The sequence below is a fragment of the Hippocampus bargibanti genome, linkage group LG04, assembly GCF_051943395.1.
Source record: "Hippocampus bargibanti isolate YZ-2025 linkage group LG04, ASM5194339v1, whole genome shotgun sequence".
In the NCBI taxonomy this organism is placed as follows: domain Eukaryota; kingdom Metazoa; phylum Chordata; class Actinopteri; order Syngnathiformes; family Syngnathidae; genus Hippocampus; species Hippocampus bargibanti.
Window position 1 is genome coordinate 14,079,064 of NC_142737.1, and position 15,561 is coordinate 14,094,624.

The 15,561-nt window shown below is 38.7% G+C and overlaps 1 protein-coding gene across 4 annotated transcripts; it reads right to left on the reverse strand.

Moving 5' to 3' along the window:
• Positions 1-230: 230 nt before the first annotated feature.
• Positions 231-12,110, reverse strand: LOC148899133 (G protein-coupled receptor-associated protein LMBRD2B-like). Of its 4 annotated transcripts, none has more exons than XM_088994177.1 (17): positions 11,775-12,110; positions 9,098-9,354; positions 8,927-9,036; positions 8,740-8,838; positions 8,447-8,614; positions 6,782-6,992; positions 6,610-6,684; positions 6,446-6,550; positions 5,353-5,536; positions 4,968-5,149; positions 3,916-4,049; positions 3,733-3,838; positions 2,704-2,801; positions 2,436-2,539; positions 2,292-2,338; positions 812-914; positions 232-734 (listed from the first exon to the last, which is right to left on the reverse strand). In XM_088994177.1, exons 2-17 carry the CDS (start codon positions 9,269-9,271, stop codon positions 664-666), a joined length of 1,971 nt encoding a protein of 656 aa, XP_088850303.1. In that variant the 5' UTR covers positions 9,272-9,354; positions 11,775-12,110; the 3' UTR covers positions 232-663. The 4 variants fall into 4 exon arrangements, with proteins under 4 accessions (XP_088850307.1, XP_088850303.1, XP_088850306.1 ...); XM_088994180.1 differs by having other exon boundaries at positions 9,098-9,357; XM_088994179.1 differs by having other exon boundaries at positions 9,098-9,613.
• Between the last annotated feature and the right edge of the window lie 3,451 nt (positions 12,111-15,561).

Sequence of the window (15,561 nt, forward strand, 5' to 3'; positions counted from 1 at the left end):
TAACTGTTTTGCCATTGAGGACATTACATCAAACCGCGAACCTGCCATTTGAGCTTCTCGCGATGTTTATCGTGGTGTTTCCTGTGGACTTTTTCTTACTAAGGGCCATGAAGGCAGCATAACTTTTTTTTTCAAATTGTCATAGTCAGGGGGGATGCCTTTTTTACGATGGAAATTCCTTGGCGGATGTTACATAAATCATTCCTTAAAAATTCGGGAAAAGAAACTCGCAAAAACGTGAAAGTTACATAGGTATTCTTTAATAACCCATCAAAGAAATGCCTTACAAAAAATGAACATTTGTAGAAATAAACAACACTTTATACAAATCATTAACTTATGGTCAGTTTCTCAGGGTGCAGAATGGAAAGTACTGTATGTCAGAATACATGGCACTAATGCTTTTAGCAAACATATATTACCCAATTTGTAAACACATGGGTGCTTGTCAGATTTTTCCTGAGAAGTTCCATTCAGACTTTCTTAAATAAAGGCAATGTGAAACAAAACAATTATTTTCTTCCATTTCAGCCTTCTGGATGTCAAATATTACCAAAGATTCACAGTGGCAGGGTGGACCTCATCGTGCAAATAGTTCAGAGAAGTTGGGACGACAATGTTATTCAGCGTTAAACAAAAGTCCCTCCAAGAGCAAACATGTTATTATCCATGGTCACCGGGGTGCAGTAAACTCCTCTGCTGCTCATCTGATTTTTGCCAACCGAAAGAGATAACTGCAAAGACAAAATAAAATTATGTGAAACTTCTAGCAATAGTACCAATTTACTCTGCATGTTTCATGAGTCCCTACTGCTTTTCTTGACTTCTGTTTCCCGGTCGTCTTTAATTTCAGTGTAACCAGTTCTGCTCCCACCGCAGGCCTCCTGGGTGCCTCCATATCGCTCTCTCCGTGCCTGACAACACAAACCAATACATTATCACAACAACCAAACTATATTTTCTTGTTATAAACAAATAAGTAAATTAAGTATGAATCCGGTGGGAAATTCTAAAGTTAATTTCAGGTTATTGATTCGTCTGGCCCTTACATGGGAACATTCTCGTCACCATAAAACATTTATTAACTGTAGAGCTGAGATGTCCAAGTCATATTTAACATTTCTAAATTAAAAACAAGTTAATCATTATCAATAGGTAACCACTGAAATGTAAAAATGACAACTTTTTTTGCTAACTGGTTGTCAAGAAAATAAACAATTGATTTTTGTTTTCCAAATATATTATGAAGTTTAACACTGAGTGTTAATGGTTAAACACTGAATGTTAATGTGGAAAGAATGCAGTTCTTTTTTACCATTTTTTTACCAGTGTCAAACATAAAAATAATTTAACCACAGTGAATTGCAAAATCTAAAAGCAAAGCTGGTAAGATTTTAAATACTTAATTTGCAAGCATCAAAAGAAACGAAAGACAAGATTTTTGTTTGTTCATGTCATACAAGCGTAAAAAGAGGTGAACAATAATGTTTCACAGTGTTCCGAGTTCAGCCACCAAATGCAAGAATTCATGAGTGTGTGAGTGACAAAAGGATGAAAACGTTTCAATAGATGCCCATAGATGGAGGCAGAGTACAATTTTTTATTTTTTTAATGAAGCTCCTTAACTCACAAACCAAAGCTTGTGGGCATGGATAGGCTGAAACATTACAGTGGGACCTTGGCTTACGAACTTAATTGGTTCCCAGACAGTCTGTAAGACGAAAAGTGTGTATCCCAAAAATTAATTTCCCATAGGAAACCATTAAAATGAGAATAATGCGTTCCCAGGTCCACATAATTTTCTACTTTATAATACAGAAATAAATGCAGCCGGCTGCCATTTTGTTGTTAGAAGAACGGGCTCGTTCGCGAACGACACATCACTCATTGTGGCAGTTCCGTGTGTATCCCAAAAAAATAGTTCGTATGCCAAGGAAACATTTTCATAAATGTAACGTTCGTAAACCGAAAAGTTCGTAAACCGAGGTCTCACTGTATTTTTATATACTCATAGATTTTTGGTGGGGCAAATTCTGCATTATTTGCTGAAAAAAAACATCAATTTTTGCATAAAATAATGGAGAATAGATTTAGACAATCAAAGTAAAATAATGTTCATAGAAAAATATAAGAAAACGCAAATGAATGTTTTTCACGATCTTAGATGTGATTTTTCCCCTCTAAAACATGTAGACAATTTCCAAGACCTCATTGAATTTTATGGCTTCGACTGAACGCGAAGGAGAATTCATAAACATGTCATTGTCAGAAGGACAATAGAAAATACTTACAAATGCTCTATTAGCTGCATCAATACTTTTCTGTCGTTTTCTTCTTTCTGGAAAACAAAATATCAACATGATTAATGTGTTCTTGAGGGGGAGAGCCAAAGTCATAATTGGGCAATGCTTTGAACCAACTGGTGAAGTGATCACCTCTCCTGACTAGCTCCTTGCCCTCATCCACCAGATCCAAGCTCAGTTCGTCATCGCTGACATATTGATGGACCCCCAGCAGACTCAAACAGCGAGAACCAAGGCTAGGAACATAAACCCATCAAATTTCCATTAAATAATTAGCATTTATTTTCTGTACAGTACGCTTCAAAAGTTGAAGTACACTTCATCTTTTCATTAAAAAACATCAATGTATGTATAATGTTACCCAAGGCATACATGATACTAACAGTTTTCAATAGCTTACTTGTAAAGTGTGGCAAAGCAGAGCAGCAATACCAACACGGGGTAGTAGATGTAAAATCCTTTGGCGATGAAGGAGAGGAGATGCATGGAGCCCATTATCTAGTAGAGACAGAACAATAAGTGAGTGTCAGTCATAATTACATGGAGTGGTACATTGACTTACAAGTGCTCCAATGCACCAGTTTTACAGTCGCAAGTTGTCACTCATTTGTTTTTTTTCCCTTTGTGTTCCAAGCAAAATATGTAATTCACAATTGTCATTCAGTGATCCAGAAAATCACATCAGCCGCCATCAGTTTGTATTAGTTCCCCAGCACGTGCCGTGTTACATATTCGTGGTGTTTTGTGTTGGTATTTTCTGTTGGTTTTTTTGCCACTAAATTGCCATTTTTAACACATCAAATCTGAAGAAAGCGTTTGGAATAGAAGACCTAGACCATTGAATGAAAGCTTGAAATTAGAGAATTTACTTGAGCAAGGTGTTTGTGAAATCGGCATGTCTTTTGCTTGTCATTTTAAAAAATAATTCTCTATTCATCTGTGTCTGTGTAAGCTCTCAGTCGTACAGGAGTGGTCCATCGATGAGGTTTCTTCAGCCGTCATCTAGTACAGATGACGGCTGAAGAAACCTTCTCATCTATTCATCTGTGATATTTTCAGCATCATTGTTTTGTTTTTCATAAGGGAACAAAAATTTTTGAAGTTATGGAATTTTCATTACATTATTACTGAATATATTTGTACCCTACAATAACGTAACAATAACGACAAAATATTTGAAGTGGGTTTTGGAGGCTTAGAGCAGATGAATTGCATTTTGATTCCTTTCAATGGGGACAGTGATCTGAAATCCAAGTGTTTAATAATAAATAATAATAATAATAATAATAATAATAATAATAATAATAATAATACATTTGATTTCTAAGCGCCTTCTGAGACACAAGCATTGTCAACGAACACATTCAGCTGCTAAATTAAGGTACGAGTGTAAATCATGGGATTGCATTCGAACAGTGAGTCCACTCACAGATGTATAAGATGTGTGTATTCGGTCTTGTTGAGATAGGGCGGGATCCATGTGGATCAGACCGAGGAAGTTGAGGCACATGGGAGGAGTCAGGCGACAAAACAACCTTGAAAAGAAGATATGTGACACATTACACGCATGTAGGTTTATATAATAATGCGACCATGAGTGTGCTGTGCATACATGCCACTGAACTGCAGGCTGTAGGCGTCTGTCTGGTGATGCGGTGCCAGATAGTAGTAGTTGAATACACGGATCTGGAACACGGTATAGTAAACGGAAACGCACAGGAAGATGATGGTAATGAAACACACCACCTAGTAGACATGGACAAAAGAAGGCGGTCAATGAAGGTTTTAATGTGGATTTATTTCAAGAGATTTTTTTTTTCTTCATAATTCAGAACACTTGACTGTGAAACATTTTGATCAAAATATTCCAAGAGAAATCTAGAATTACATTAACATAAATATGAAAAGCAAAATCACAGACAGCTGACACCAGGGGTGTCAAAGTCATTTTTTTGCCGCGGGCCACATTGTAGTTCCTGTTTCCTCTCAAGAACTGTTATGAATTTGGGGAAGCCATTAGAATGGTCCATCTCGTCCACATATTGCATACAGAATGCACAACAAATTAATGAATAACTAGCTCTCAAAGCTGAAGTCAAGAATAATGACTCTTATTGTGGTTTACATAGGACAATTTGAAATTTTAATTCGGACTTTTCGCAAGAATCATGCAAATTGACATGCTTGATTTGCTTTCGCGGGCCGAATAAAAATGATGTGGGGAGTCTTACACACTCTATATTTGGTATTTACTGAAGTTAGGCCTTTTGATAGATGACCCACTGAATGCTACTGAGCCAGCCTTAATCTAGGGTCACAATTCGGAGCATGTTTTGGGAATTTGGGAGGAAAACGGAGGAACTGGAGAAAGCCCACGCAGGCCCTGGGAGAACATGCAAACCCCACACAGGGAGTTCAGACCGGGTCTTGAACTCACAACCTCTGCACTGTGAGGTCAAAAGGCGAACCACTGGATCACCAATTTGCCCTGACATATTATTCTTATATTTTTCAGCCCAACTGGACACGTGGACTGCTTACACTTAATGACAAAATGCGACATTGCCTGTACGGGTATTTCAATGGCGATGTTATGAGTGATTCCAAAGAAAATCAACATCAGTGGGAAATTTTGTTTTGAAAGTCAACCAAGTAGGTGCCGACCTCAGTGCAAACATAGTAGTGTTGCTGTTCAGTCATACGGACAACAATGGCGAACAGGGAGAGGACGGGACGCATGCTGAAGAAGGTGCACTCGGACCACACCACCGCCACAGAGAGAAAGAAGAGCAGCAATGCCAGCAGCTTGTAGAACACCCGACGGAACACACACTCCCAGTACCACTCTGGACAACACACACATAATCAACCAAAAGTCAACTTGGGAAAAATAAATACATCTATTTTTAATAAAAGAATAAATATTTAGACATACATACATGAAGTAAAAGTATTTTTGTATGTGTGTTTATTTCAAAGTGTAAAATGTGGTGCTCCGTGTCCCCAAATATCAGTCAAAATAGACTAACGAAAAGTCCCATTGACTCACCTACTTTAGGTGTGTAAAGAAACCTTCGGATGCAGCCGTTGCGCTCCGTGGCAGCGAAGGTGTGCACAAAGTGCCGCGTCGGGCTGTCGCGACTCTTAGCGACATCTTCAAGATGGAAAATACGTTCCAACAACATGGACCACTGAACGCAAGTTTGACAGCATCGCTGCACAGAGTAGATCACCTGAAAAATGCACATTGTCAAAGATTAAAATTAAATATTCTATTTGTGTGCTTTTATATGGGTATATTGTAATACATGTATTTGTGTAATTTTCCTCTTAACTCATTCGCTGCCATTCCTGACTTCATTCGGGAATTGAAAAGCATGGCAATGTTTCTCCCTCCCACAAGGGGGTAGCATTTTCTTTTTGTACAGCCATCCCCACTTTCACTGCAGATAACTCTACAACCAAATAAGCTCAACATGAACCTTTTTTTCTGAGGAAAGAAGAGAGCCTTAGGATTTTTACGCTGCATTGAATATTTATGTAGTCCTAAAACTCAATCTTTAGTGGCTCCCACAATTTGAATGAAAATGACAAAAACCCTGGCACTGGAGAGGACACATATTTGCTCATTGTCTGGCAGTGAATGAGTTAATGCAGGGGTGTCAAAGTCATTTTTTGCCACGGGCCATATTGTAGTTATGGTTTCCTCTCGAGGGCCGTTATGAATTTGGGGAACCCATTAGAATGTTTAAATCCCTTCAAATATTACATATAGAGCACACAGCAAATTTAAATCCCTTCAAATATTACATATAGAGCACACAGCAAATTAATGAATAACTCGTTTTCAAATCTGAAGTCAAGAATAATGACTTTTATTGTGGTTGAAATCCAAAAATATGAAATTGTGGCTCAGATTTTAGCAATCATCATGGAATTTAACAAGTTTGATTTGCTTTTGCGGGCCGAAAAAAAAATGATGTGGCGGCCCGGATTTGGCCCGCGGGCCTTGACTTTGACACCTGTGAGTTAATGGTTTTATTTTGGGAATTTTTTGGCTGAAAAAAGTGAGTGTTTTTTTGCAGATATTTGTGTGTAATTTCTGAGGATTATCTGTATTGCACCGAAGCCACTTTGTGTACTTTTTTATGAAGCTGAACAAGGCCTTTTTTGGTTGGAAGGACGGTGTGATCATCGCAGGAATGTTCCGCGTTGCTGCCCATCTCCTGCTGGTACTCTACGGGACACTAAAGTGAGATGATGTTAGCATATTAACAACAAAAAAGAGCTAATTAGGGTACTTCACCTTGGTCAAAATGGTGTCCACACATTTTCTGAGCGAGTGGTTGTACTTGACTGAAACGTTGATGACCGACACCTCCTGATGATAACATTGAAACAAACGCTTGTTGCGCAAACATAACAGTACATTCATTTGTTTTAAAAAATATGTGGAGAAGCTTTTCAACACCCCTTACCTCCATGACATCGGCCAATTTCTCCTCGGCTGACGTCTTTTCGCCAGCCATTTTTGCTACCTTGAAGTAAGTCTTGGCCAATAAGTGGGCCTGGGAGGATGATTGCCAATAGGAACGTGGGATTTCCACCAGGCCATAGCCCAGCAACAGCACTAGCAGAAAAAGTCCCCACGTGTTGGCAGCTGTGATGCAGATGGTCTGAAACTCAGTCCTGAACACAGGTGATATTTTTGATATTGCTCAAAGACAGCACAAACAGGGTCCAATATACCCGCGACCCTCATGGCAATAAGAGGAATGGATAATTGATGGATACGTAAGCTCTCAGTCACAGGAGTGGTCCATCGATGAAAAGGTTTCTTCAGCCGCCATCTGTACTTCTTTGAAGGTGTCGGACGTTTCGCTTCTTATCCAAGAAACTTCGTCAGCAAACTAAAGTCTTACTGGTAGTTTAGGCCCTATATATATCCCTACTGTCCAGACATGGCGGTGCCGCACTCTGCTATGATAGGTCCCTGCTCTCAAGTTGAGGGGGGGGGCAGAGGATTACTCCCTGCAGCTCCACTGATTGTTCCTATTGGTCTGACTAACGACTGGCCTGATTGCCCCACTTCGACCGGTATCACCTCATCAGTATTACTAATCCCAAAATGTTGCCTAAGCAGGCTATTGTATGAACAATCCAAATTGAACCTCACCGCACCAAACCGGTTGAATGAAGGATTTAGTTGTTTTATGAAAATCGCTTCTTTTACTCCCCTTTCAAACCATCTATGTTCTTTCGCTAAGATTTTAACCTCATTGTCGTCAAATGAGTGGTTGCTAGCTTTTAGGTGCATATGTACTGACGATTGAGGCCCACTAGCATTATCCCTGCGATGGGGATATATATATAGGGCCTAAACTACCAGTAAGACTTTAGTTTGCTGATGAAGTTTCTTGGATAAGAAGTGAAACGTCCGACACCTTCAAAGAAGTACAGATGACGGCTGAAGAAAGCTTTTCATCGATAATGGATGGATGTCTCGTACTGGAGAGTGATCTTGAGAGTTTTGAAAGGCGCTTATAAATGAAATGTATTCGTATTATTTTCCTCTGATTTTTGTATTTTCAGTTTTATATCTTTGACTCTTGAAATATTATTTGTGGGATTTATATATTTTTTGCCTGAAATCTCATTTCACTCTTCTGTACTATTTTATCATTGAAAGAATGTTTTTTTTTACATTTTCTTTCATCTACTTCTCATAATTTTAGTAATTTATTTTTGTTTTCCACTAACATTAGTTATTTGTTTTAAACTGGTAAAAGGACACTTGTTTTTATTGGGGGGTTGTTTTTTAATGTTTAGATTTTTCATCAAGTACTTTTTTTGTTTTTTGTTTTGTTGTCTTCTCTAATATTTTTGTAGTTTTCATGTAATAATTTCGTACTCTGTCAAATACTTTTGTACTATTTGGTATGATTTTGGCTAATATTTTATTTATTTTACATGTTATATATTTTTTCTACTATGTTATTTTTTTATTTTTTTTGTAACAATTATTAAAACACATTGTTTTGGTGATTGCGGTAGCTCACCTCTGTATTTTTTTTAGCAAAGTTAATGATAACACTGAAAAACCTCAATTTCATGACTAGAACAGAGTGAGGCAGAGAACTAACCATGTGAGTCTCCACTTTGGGTGTGCAACGACGTAGATGAGCAAAAAGATAAAGATGAGCAGATAGGTGCCATAGTAGATGGCATTCTCAACAATTGCTGCTTTCACCTTTCCCAGCAGGGAGAACGCGCCAGATCGCGCGTACGACTGCATGAAGGGCAGCAGTAACCTAAATACATGCACAATGGGAAGGGTTATGTCCATCTCTTTGCAAATTTCCCCATTGTGGGACGAATAATGGTTTTCTGATTCTGTCTTTAGTGTGTGCGTGCGTGCATACATGTGCGTGCTTACCATGTGAGAAATTGAGACGTCCAATACACAACTCTCCAGAAGACAGGTAGCACACCCTCTGGTATGTAACTCCATGGCTTTTCACACACACTTGGTACACTGTCAACACATAAACAATAAAAAAATGGATGAATGGTTGTCCATTAATTGCAGTGTATTCTGGAGGTCTACAATGTAACTTTGTTACCTCTCAGTTGGGTAAAGAGTGGAGCCGTTTTTTGTTATATAAGATATTTTTGTGGGCGAAACAGGGGAAGGACGATATGTGTGATCCAAAAGACACTGCTTGTAGATGGTCTGAAAGAGAAGAGCATTTGAAACTCCTCACTGAAACACACACAACAATATATGTACATACCGTGCTGACATCCAGGGGCAGGACGAAGATGATGAGGAAACAGAGGTACCAGGATGCCAGAGTCCCCAGCAGGACCATCGGCTGCTGGTTCTTCAGGTCACCATAACGATGAAGGAGGGCAAGCGCCAGGAAGAAAACAGCTGCGAGCACTAAGCCCAGCGCCACACCGCTCATTTTGATAGGCAGACGCAAGAGAGGGCCAGCGTCAGGATGTCATCATGGAATAGAGGCAGTCCCTTTATTTTGACTGTCAGGGACTGCTTGTATTTGTCAAATGAAAGTGTTGTTTAAAACAGAATAAGAATGACAGTTAAAGGATATATGAAGAGAGCAGTAAACAATTATATTTATTTTGTATTTTTATATATGAGTGTAGCCGCATGGTGGTTGACTGGTTAGCATATCAGTCTTACAGTGAAGAGTTCGACTCCAGCTCTGTTCTTCCTGTGTAACGTTTGCATTTTTCCCCCCATGACTGCCTGGGTTTTCTCCAAGAACTCTGGTTTGCACCAATATCTCCAAAACAAGCATGGTAATACAGTAAAGTCTCGTTATATCGATATCGGTTATATCGATAGTACCGCTTATTACGATACTATTTTCATTTCCCTTGCACATTTCTAGTCTTTTTATGTATAATTAGTACCGTTTAGTACGATACCCGGTTATTATGATAATCCGGTTATTACGGTACTCCTTTTCATCCCCCGCCGGCCATTTTTGTTGTTTATATCGATATATCCGTCGCGCCATTGGTCAACTTGGTCACGTCTTGTTACGTGAGCCGCCATCGGTCGCGCCATTGGTCGACTTGGTCACATGAGCCGCCATCGGTCGCGCTATTGGTCGACTTGGCCGTGTGACTTTGTCACGTGACACGCCATCGGTCGCGCCATTGGTCAACTTGGTCACGTGTCTTGGTTACGTGTCACGCCATCAGTCGCGCCATTGGTCGACTTGGTCAGGTGACTTGGTTACGTGCCCAGCACCCGTGTAGCAGAGCCATTTTCATTTTCAGACGCTAGCTCGTGTGTAGCAGATGAGATTGAAGTGTTTGTGTTAAAAAGGTAAAAATGGGAAGCAGAAGAAGATTGATGACTTTTTTAAAATTGTATACATAATACAGTAAGATGTAAGCGTTGCAGTTTCCCTGTTGTGTTATGTACATGCCCACTGTACTGTATATGAATGCAATCGTTTTTTGCAACAATGTTTCTTGTTTTGTCTGCTGAAGCGCGATGATTTTGAAAATTATTAACATTCCATACTGTGTATTAAAGGACAGCCGATGTCACTTTTTATTCAAATGCAAATAAAAATGACTTCACGCCAAGACGTCTTGCATTGCTTGTGAATCCAAACAATGGCTTCAGATTCGGATAATATGCTTTCTTGTTACACATCCAGTTATGAATATGTTTCAAATACACTGTAGTTCTGAAGATTAAAGCATACATGTTTACAATCATTAAAGAATTATATGTGCCATTTTGAGGCAACATTGGGGGAACATCTCTGACCCAAAAAAAAGGGAGCTAATGGCCAGCTCCGTTTCTTATATGGCGCGTGGCTGCCCTCTTTTGGCGGCTTTTGTTTAATGCAGTTCGGCACAGGATCGGATATATCGATAGTCCCGGTTATATCGATATTTTTTCGGACTCCCTTGAATATCGATATAACGAGACTTTACTGTAATAATAATACATTTCTAATTTAAAACAGTAAAATAAGAATCTGTTTTAAATTAGATATCAAGTAGACAGGATGAACTTAATACAACTAATAATACATTTCATTTCATAAGCGCAAAACTCTCGAGGTCACTTCACAGTCACAGGATATGTTTTTCTGTGGGTGAGCAGCGGCAGCTACATGCGCCAGCGTTCACTCAACCCTGAAGTAAATTAATTGGACACACTCAACGTTCCCCAGGTGGGATAGAGAGTGTGATTAGTTGTCGTGTGACCTGCGCTTGCTGGCAAACAGGATGTAATATGCCAGTTTGTGAATGTTGGTATTTCGTCACTTTACTTGTACTTAGTTATTTCATGGTTTTAATTTTTGTGATGTTAAGTTATTCAAATAGGCCGTTTCTTTGAAGCAAAGTGTAAGTTATCCATCTACTCAATCAGTACACTGAGTCTAGCAAGATGATATAATGTTTAATTGCGTGACATGTCGATGGTACCCTGACTCTACAAGTGCCCCAACGTGGGAATTTTTCCATTTACAAGAAACGCCTTGATGGATGTTTTGCTTTGTCTATGTCAAGCCCAAATTTCAAGTACAAGCTGGCTTCTGTGCACTTCATCAAATTCATCAAATAACAAACTTTTTTTAATACAAAGCTATTTCTGTATATTAAACGTGTTTTAAAAGTACAATTTATAAGGTAATTTACATGGCAGCGAGCCGGAAATGTTTCACTGATTTGAATCTTTGCTTCCGAGGATATCAGTTATTTTGCAAGTTATACCAGAACGTTCTTCATCACACTAACACGATCATATGATCAGTGCTATAGACGAGTGTGCGTTTAAGAGAGTTTTGAAAAGCTTATGGTCTAAATGTCATTCTATTCATCAGCTGCATATATTTGTGAACCACTGTTTTCGGTGACATATATCTCTTTTTACCCACATTTTAAGATGTTCTAGAATCTAGAGTGACATCTTACCTTCTCTAGCGTCAAGATGCTAACACTCTGCTCTTGTGACGTGGAAACCCATACAAAAGCACACAACCTTTGAATTTACATTCCGTAACGACCGAAAATACAACATTCGTTTGCTAGCTAGTCGTTTAGCGCGGCATGGAATAGTGGTCTTGACAGGTATACTCCACAACCGGAAACTATGCAGGAAATTGCATGTGCTACCATAAACTTGTCATTTCAGAAGACGAACTGTTAAACGGCTATTTCAGACTGAATGTGACTACATTGCTGTCAAATAATGCGACCTCGTTTTTATTTATTTTAATATTTATCGAGCTCAGGAACAGTATAAATTCGTATTTTGATTTGATTTGCACGATTACCAGAACCATGCGACCGGATGTTCCCTTTATTTGGATGTTTTTGTTAAGAAGTAGAATGGCACGGTATCAAAAACGTAATACATCATAACATTTAAATTTAATAATAATAATAATAATAATAATAATAATAATAATAATAATAATAATAATAATAATAATAATCTTCTTTTCCTTTCGTTTTTTTACCTACAAGGGGTCGCCACAGCAAATCAGTGTCCTCCATCTTTAGAGGTTTGATCTGCATGTTTGTTTTGGCCAAGCTTTTACGTCGGATGCCCTTCCTGACACCTGTGTTTATCCGGGCTTGGGACCGGCACAAGAAGACTTATGTCCCTTTGTAGTCATCATCATCATCATCATCATCATCATCATCATCATTATTATTATTATTATTATTATTATTATTATTATTAGTAGTAGTAGTAGTAGTAGTAGTAGTAGTAGTAGTAGTAGTAGTAGTAGCAATAATAGTAGTAATAGTAGTAGTAGTAATAGTAGTAGTCTAAAACATTTCTCAATGTTTTAATATCCAATCACTCAAACGGAAGCATTTGATGGAGGGACATTTTACTTTAAATCCTATCTACTTTAAATTGTTGCTATTTTTATTTGTGCAAAAAAAAAACACCTTGGTAGTGAACACATGAGAACGATGGAGTTTAAGAACAATTTTTACTGCATTTTAGTATGTTTTAGTGCAGGCAAATCAATCCGACAATTGTTGAAACGTGGATATTGCAGTTCACGAGACACTCAATACAATTTATATCTGAATTCCGTGTTGAAATGAATCTGCATTTTCTGATCAAATGTCATGAAACAGCCACACGTAGGGGTCATCCAAAGAAAGTGGGCCTGCAATATTGACATACGTGTCTCGGTGCTCCAGAAGAAAGTCAATTTGTCCCAGCAGGTCCAGGCACATGTGCTCCACCAGAATTAGACAAGTGGACCACCCTCCTTCGTGGCCACCTATCCACTCTGGACCAAAAACGTCCAAATGTTCAGACCTGCCCTCCATAAAATTTTCCATCTTGTAAAATATCTTGTCCCACAACCAGCAATTGCAACTACTGCTATAGGGTAGTGAGGCCATCTAAATGCGCACTTCATCCCTTAACGGGATTATTCTAACTATAGCCACAAAACTTTCAACCGTCACTTGTTTTTACATGCCCATTATTATTATTATTATTATAGTTATTATTATTATTATTATTATTATTATTATTATTAGTAGTAGTAGTAGTAGTAGTAGTAGTAGTAGTAGTAGTAGTGGTAGTAGTAGTAGTAGTAGTCGTAGTAGTAGTAGTAGTAGAAGTAGTAGTGGTGGTAGTGGTAGTAGTAGTAGTGGTGGTAGTGGTGGTAGTGGTAGTAGTAGTGGCAGTAGTGGTGGTAGTGGTACATACAGTAGCCAGATATTACCATCAAGCCATCCATCAATTTCCTTCTGTGCTTATCCTCACAAGCGAGCCTCTCCCAGCTGTTCGTGAGGAGGAGGCGGGGTGCACCCTGAACTGGTTGCATGGTAGCCTATTACAATTATTGAAATGAAATTAACATATATACTTATGTGTGCATTCTGAATGTATACAAAAATATATTGTCATATTCTGGTAATTTTATTGTCATTTGGTCATTTTTCATTTACCTCTGCTCTGTCTGATCCCTCACCAAGGACCTGTTGTCCCACGGGCAACGATGACAGAAACATAAAGCGCCAGACTTTCACCACTAGATGCCACCACATCTAATATAATGATCAACGCAGGACCTGTTTTACCGTAAAGTTGTTGGAGTGTCACAAGTGTCCTTGATAAAGTAACATTCCTTAGTGACTACTAGCATATGTATTTATTTATTTATTTATTTATTTATTTATTTATTATGTTGTTTGTTCATTTATTTGTTTATATGTGCAATCGCACTGATAAATAAATAAACCAACGATCAGCTCATCAACAAGCTCTGGGAAGACTGTTAACTATCGTGATTATTTGAATAAGGTAAATTGGAGGAGGGAAAAGTCTCAATGAAAACATGCTGGATTATTTTTGTGCACCCTCCGGTGGTATCTCAGTGTGAAGTGAGTGAAGTGACTTGAGAGATTCCTTGACAGAAGTAGTTTTTTTTTTTTGTATTTATGTTTTTGTGGCATCTGCATTTCATAACCTTTTACGGGGGGGAGGGGGGGGCATGAATGTTTGTTGTTTGCACAACTCGTTGCCTGCGGATCCTTTATCCTGTGGCTGTAAAGTGTCCTTGAGAGTTTTGAAAGGCGCTTATAAATGAAAATTATTATTATTATTACTATTATTATTATTATTATTATTATATTTCCTCAATTTCCAATAAATGTGGCACCGTTTTGGCATGGGGTTCGTGACTTCAGGTGGCGCTGCCACAATTGTACAACTTTTGAAGAACGTTTGAAGACAGATGAAACATGAATACTGTATTACAAATGCAAACTGGAAACTTCAGGTTCTCCCCCTTCTCAAAAAAAGTACAATAGGTCATTTTGCGTTTCTGGTGTTTTATTGGAATTTAGGGATATTCAACAGTTGGGAGTGTGAATATGCCACACATATCACTATTTAAAATTTGTGTTTGGGAGCCTTTTACTGAGCATCTTCATCTTTATTAAGTTCATAGACTTGATTGTTCTGTAGCCACAAGGTGACATAAGCCAGTGTCTTCTTGTGCCGGTCCCAAGCCAGAAGGTTGTGTCAGGAAGGGCATCTGATGTCAAAGCTTGGGCAAAACAAACATGTGAATCAAATCTCTGAAGATGGAGGATACTGATTCACTGTGGCGACCCCTTGAAGGCGAAAAGAAAAGAAGAAGAATTTCAAATGGGTCAGCATCAAGTGAAATAAACAAAATGTGGTAAGACTACACAGTTTAGGTCCTGCCAGATAATCCCTCTATGCTGTTTTGTTGAGCATTGGAACAAAATTATATTGTGTCCGTGTGGATATTTTTTTTTCTTACTCAAATGTGTTACTTTGTTTTCATCCCCCCCACCCACACCCCTGTTCAATTTTGCTGCTGTAGATTGCAAAATTCCCCATTGTTGGGCTATTACAGGCTTTCTGATTCTGACTCTGACACCCCACGCCAAAACGGTGCCACACTTATTGGGAAAGCGATAGTGTCTATTTGAGGGTGGGATTTATTCCTTTTAAGTGCATGACACACCCAGAGTCCAAAAATGGATGGTGCCTATTTGGAGGAATATAGTAAGGTGCTTGTATGTAAAATCATCTGTCAAGACTGTACAGGGTGTTCATTTTCAACATGTGATAAGACTCCATGCTTCCATCCATATGAGACAATGTCTACACGTCTCGGGATGCGCTGCTGTTTTTGTTAGCAGCAGGGTTCAAATGGTGCAGTTCGCGGTGGCCTCAATGGCAAAACAA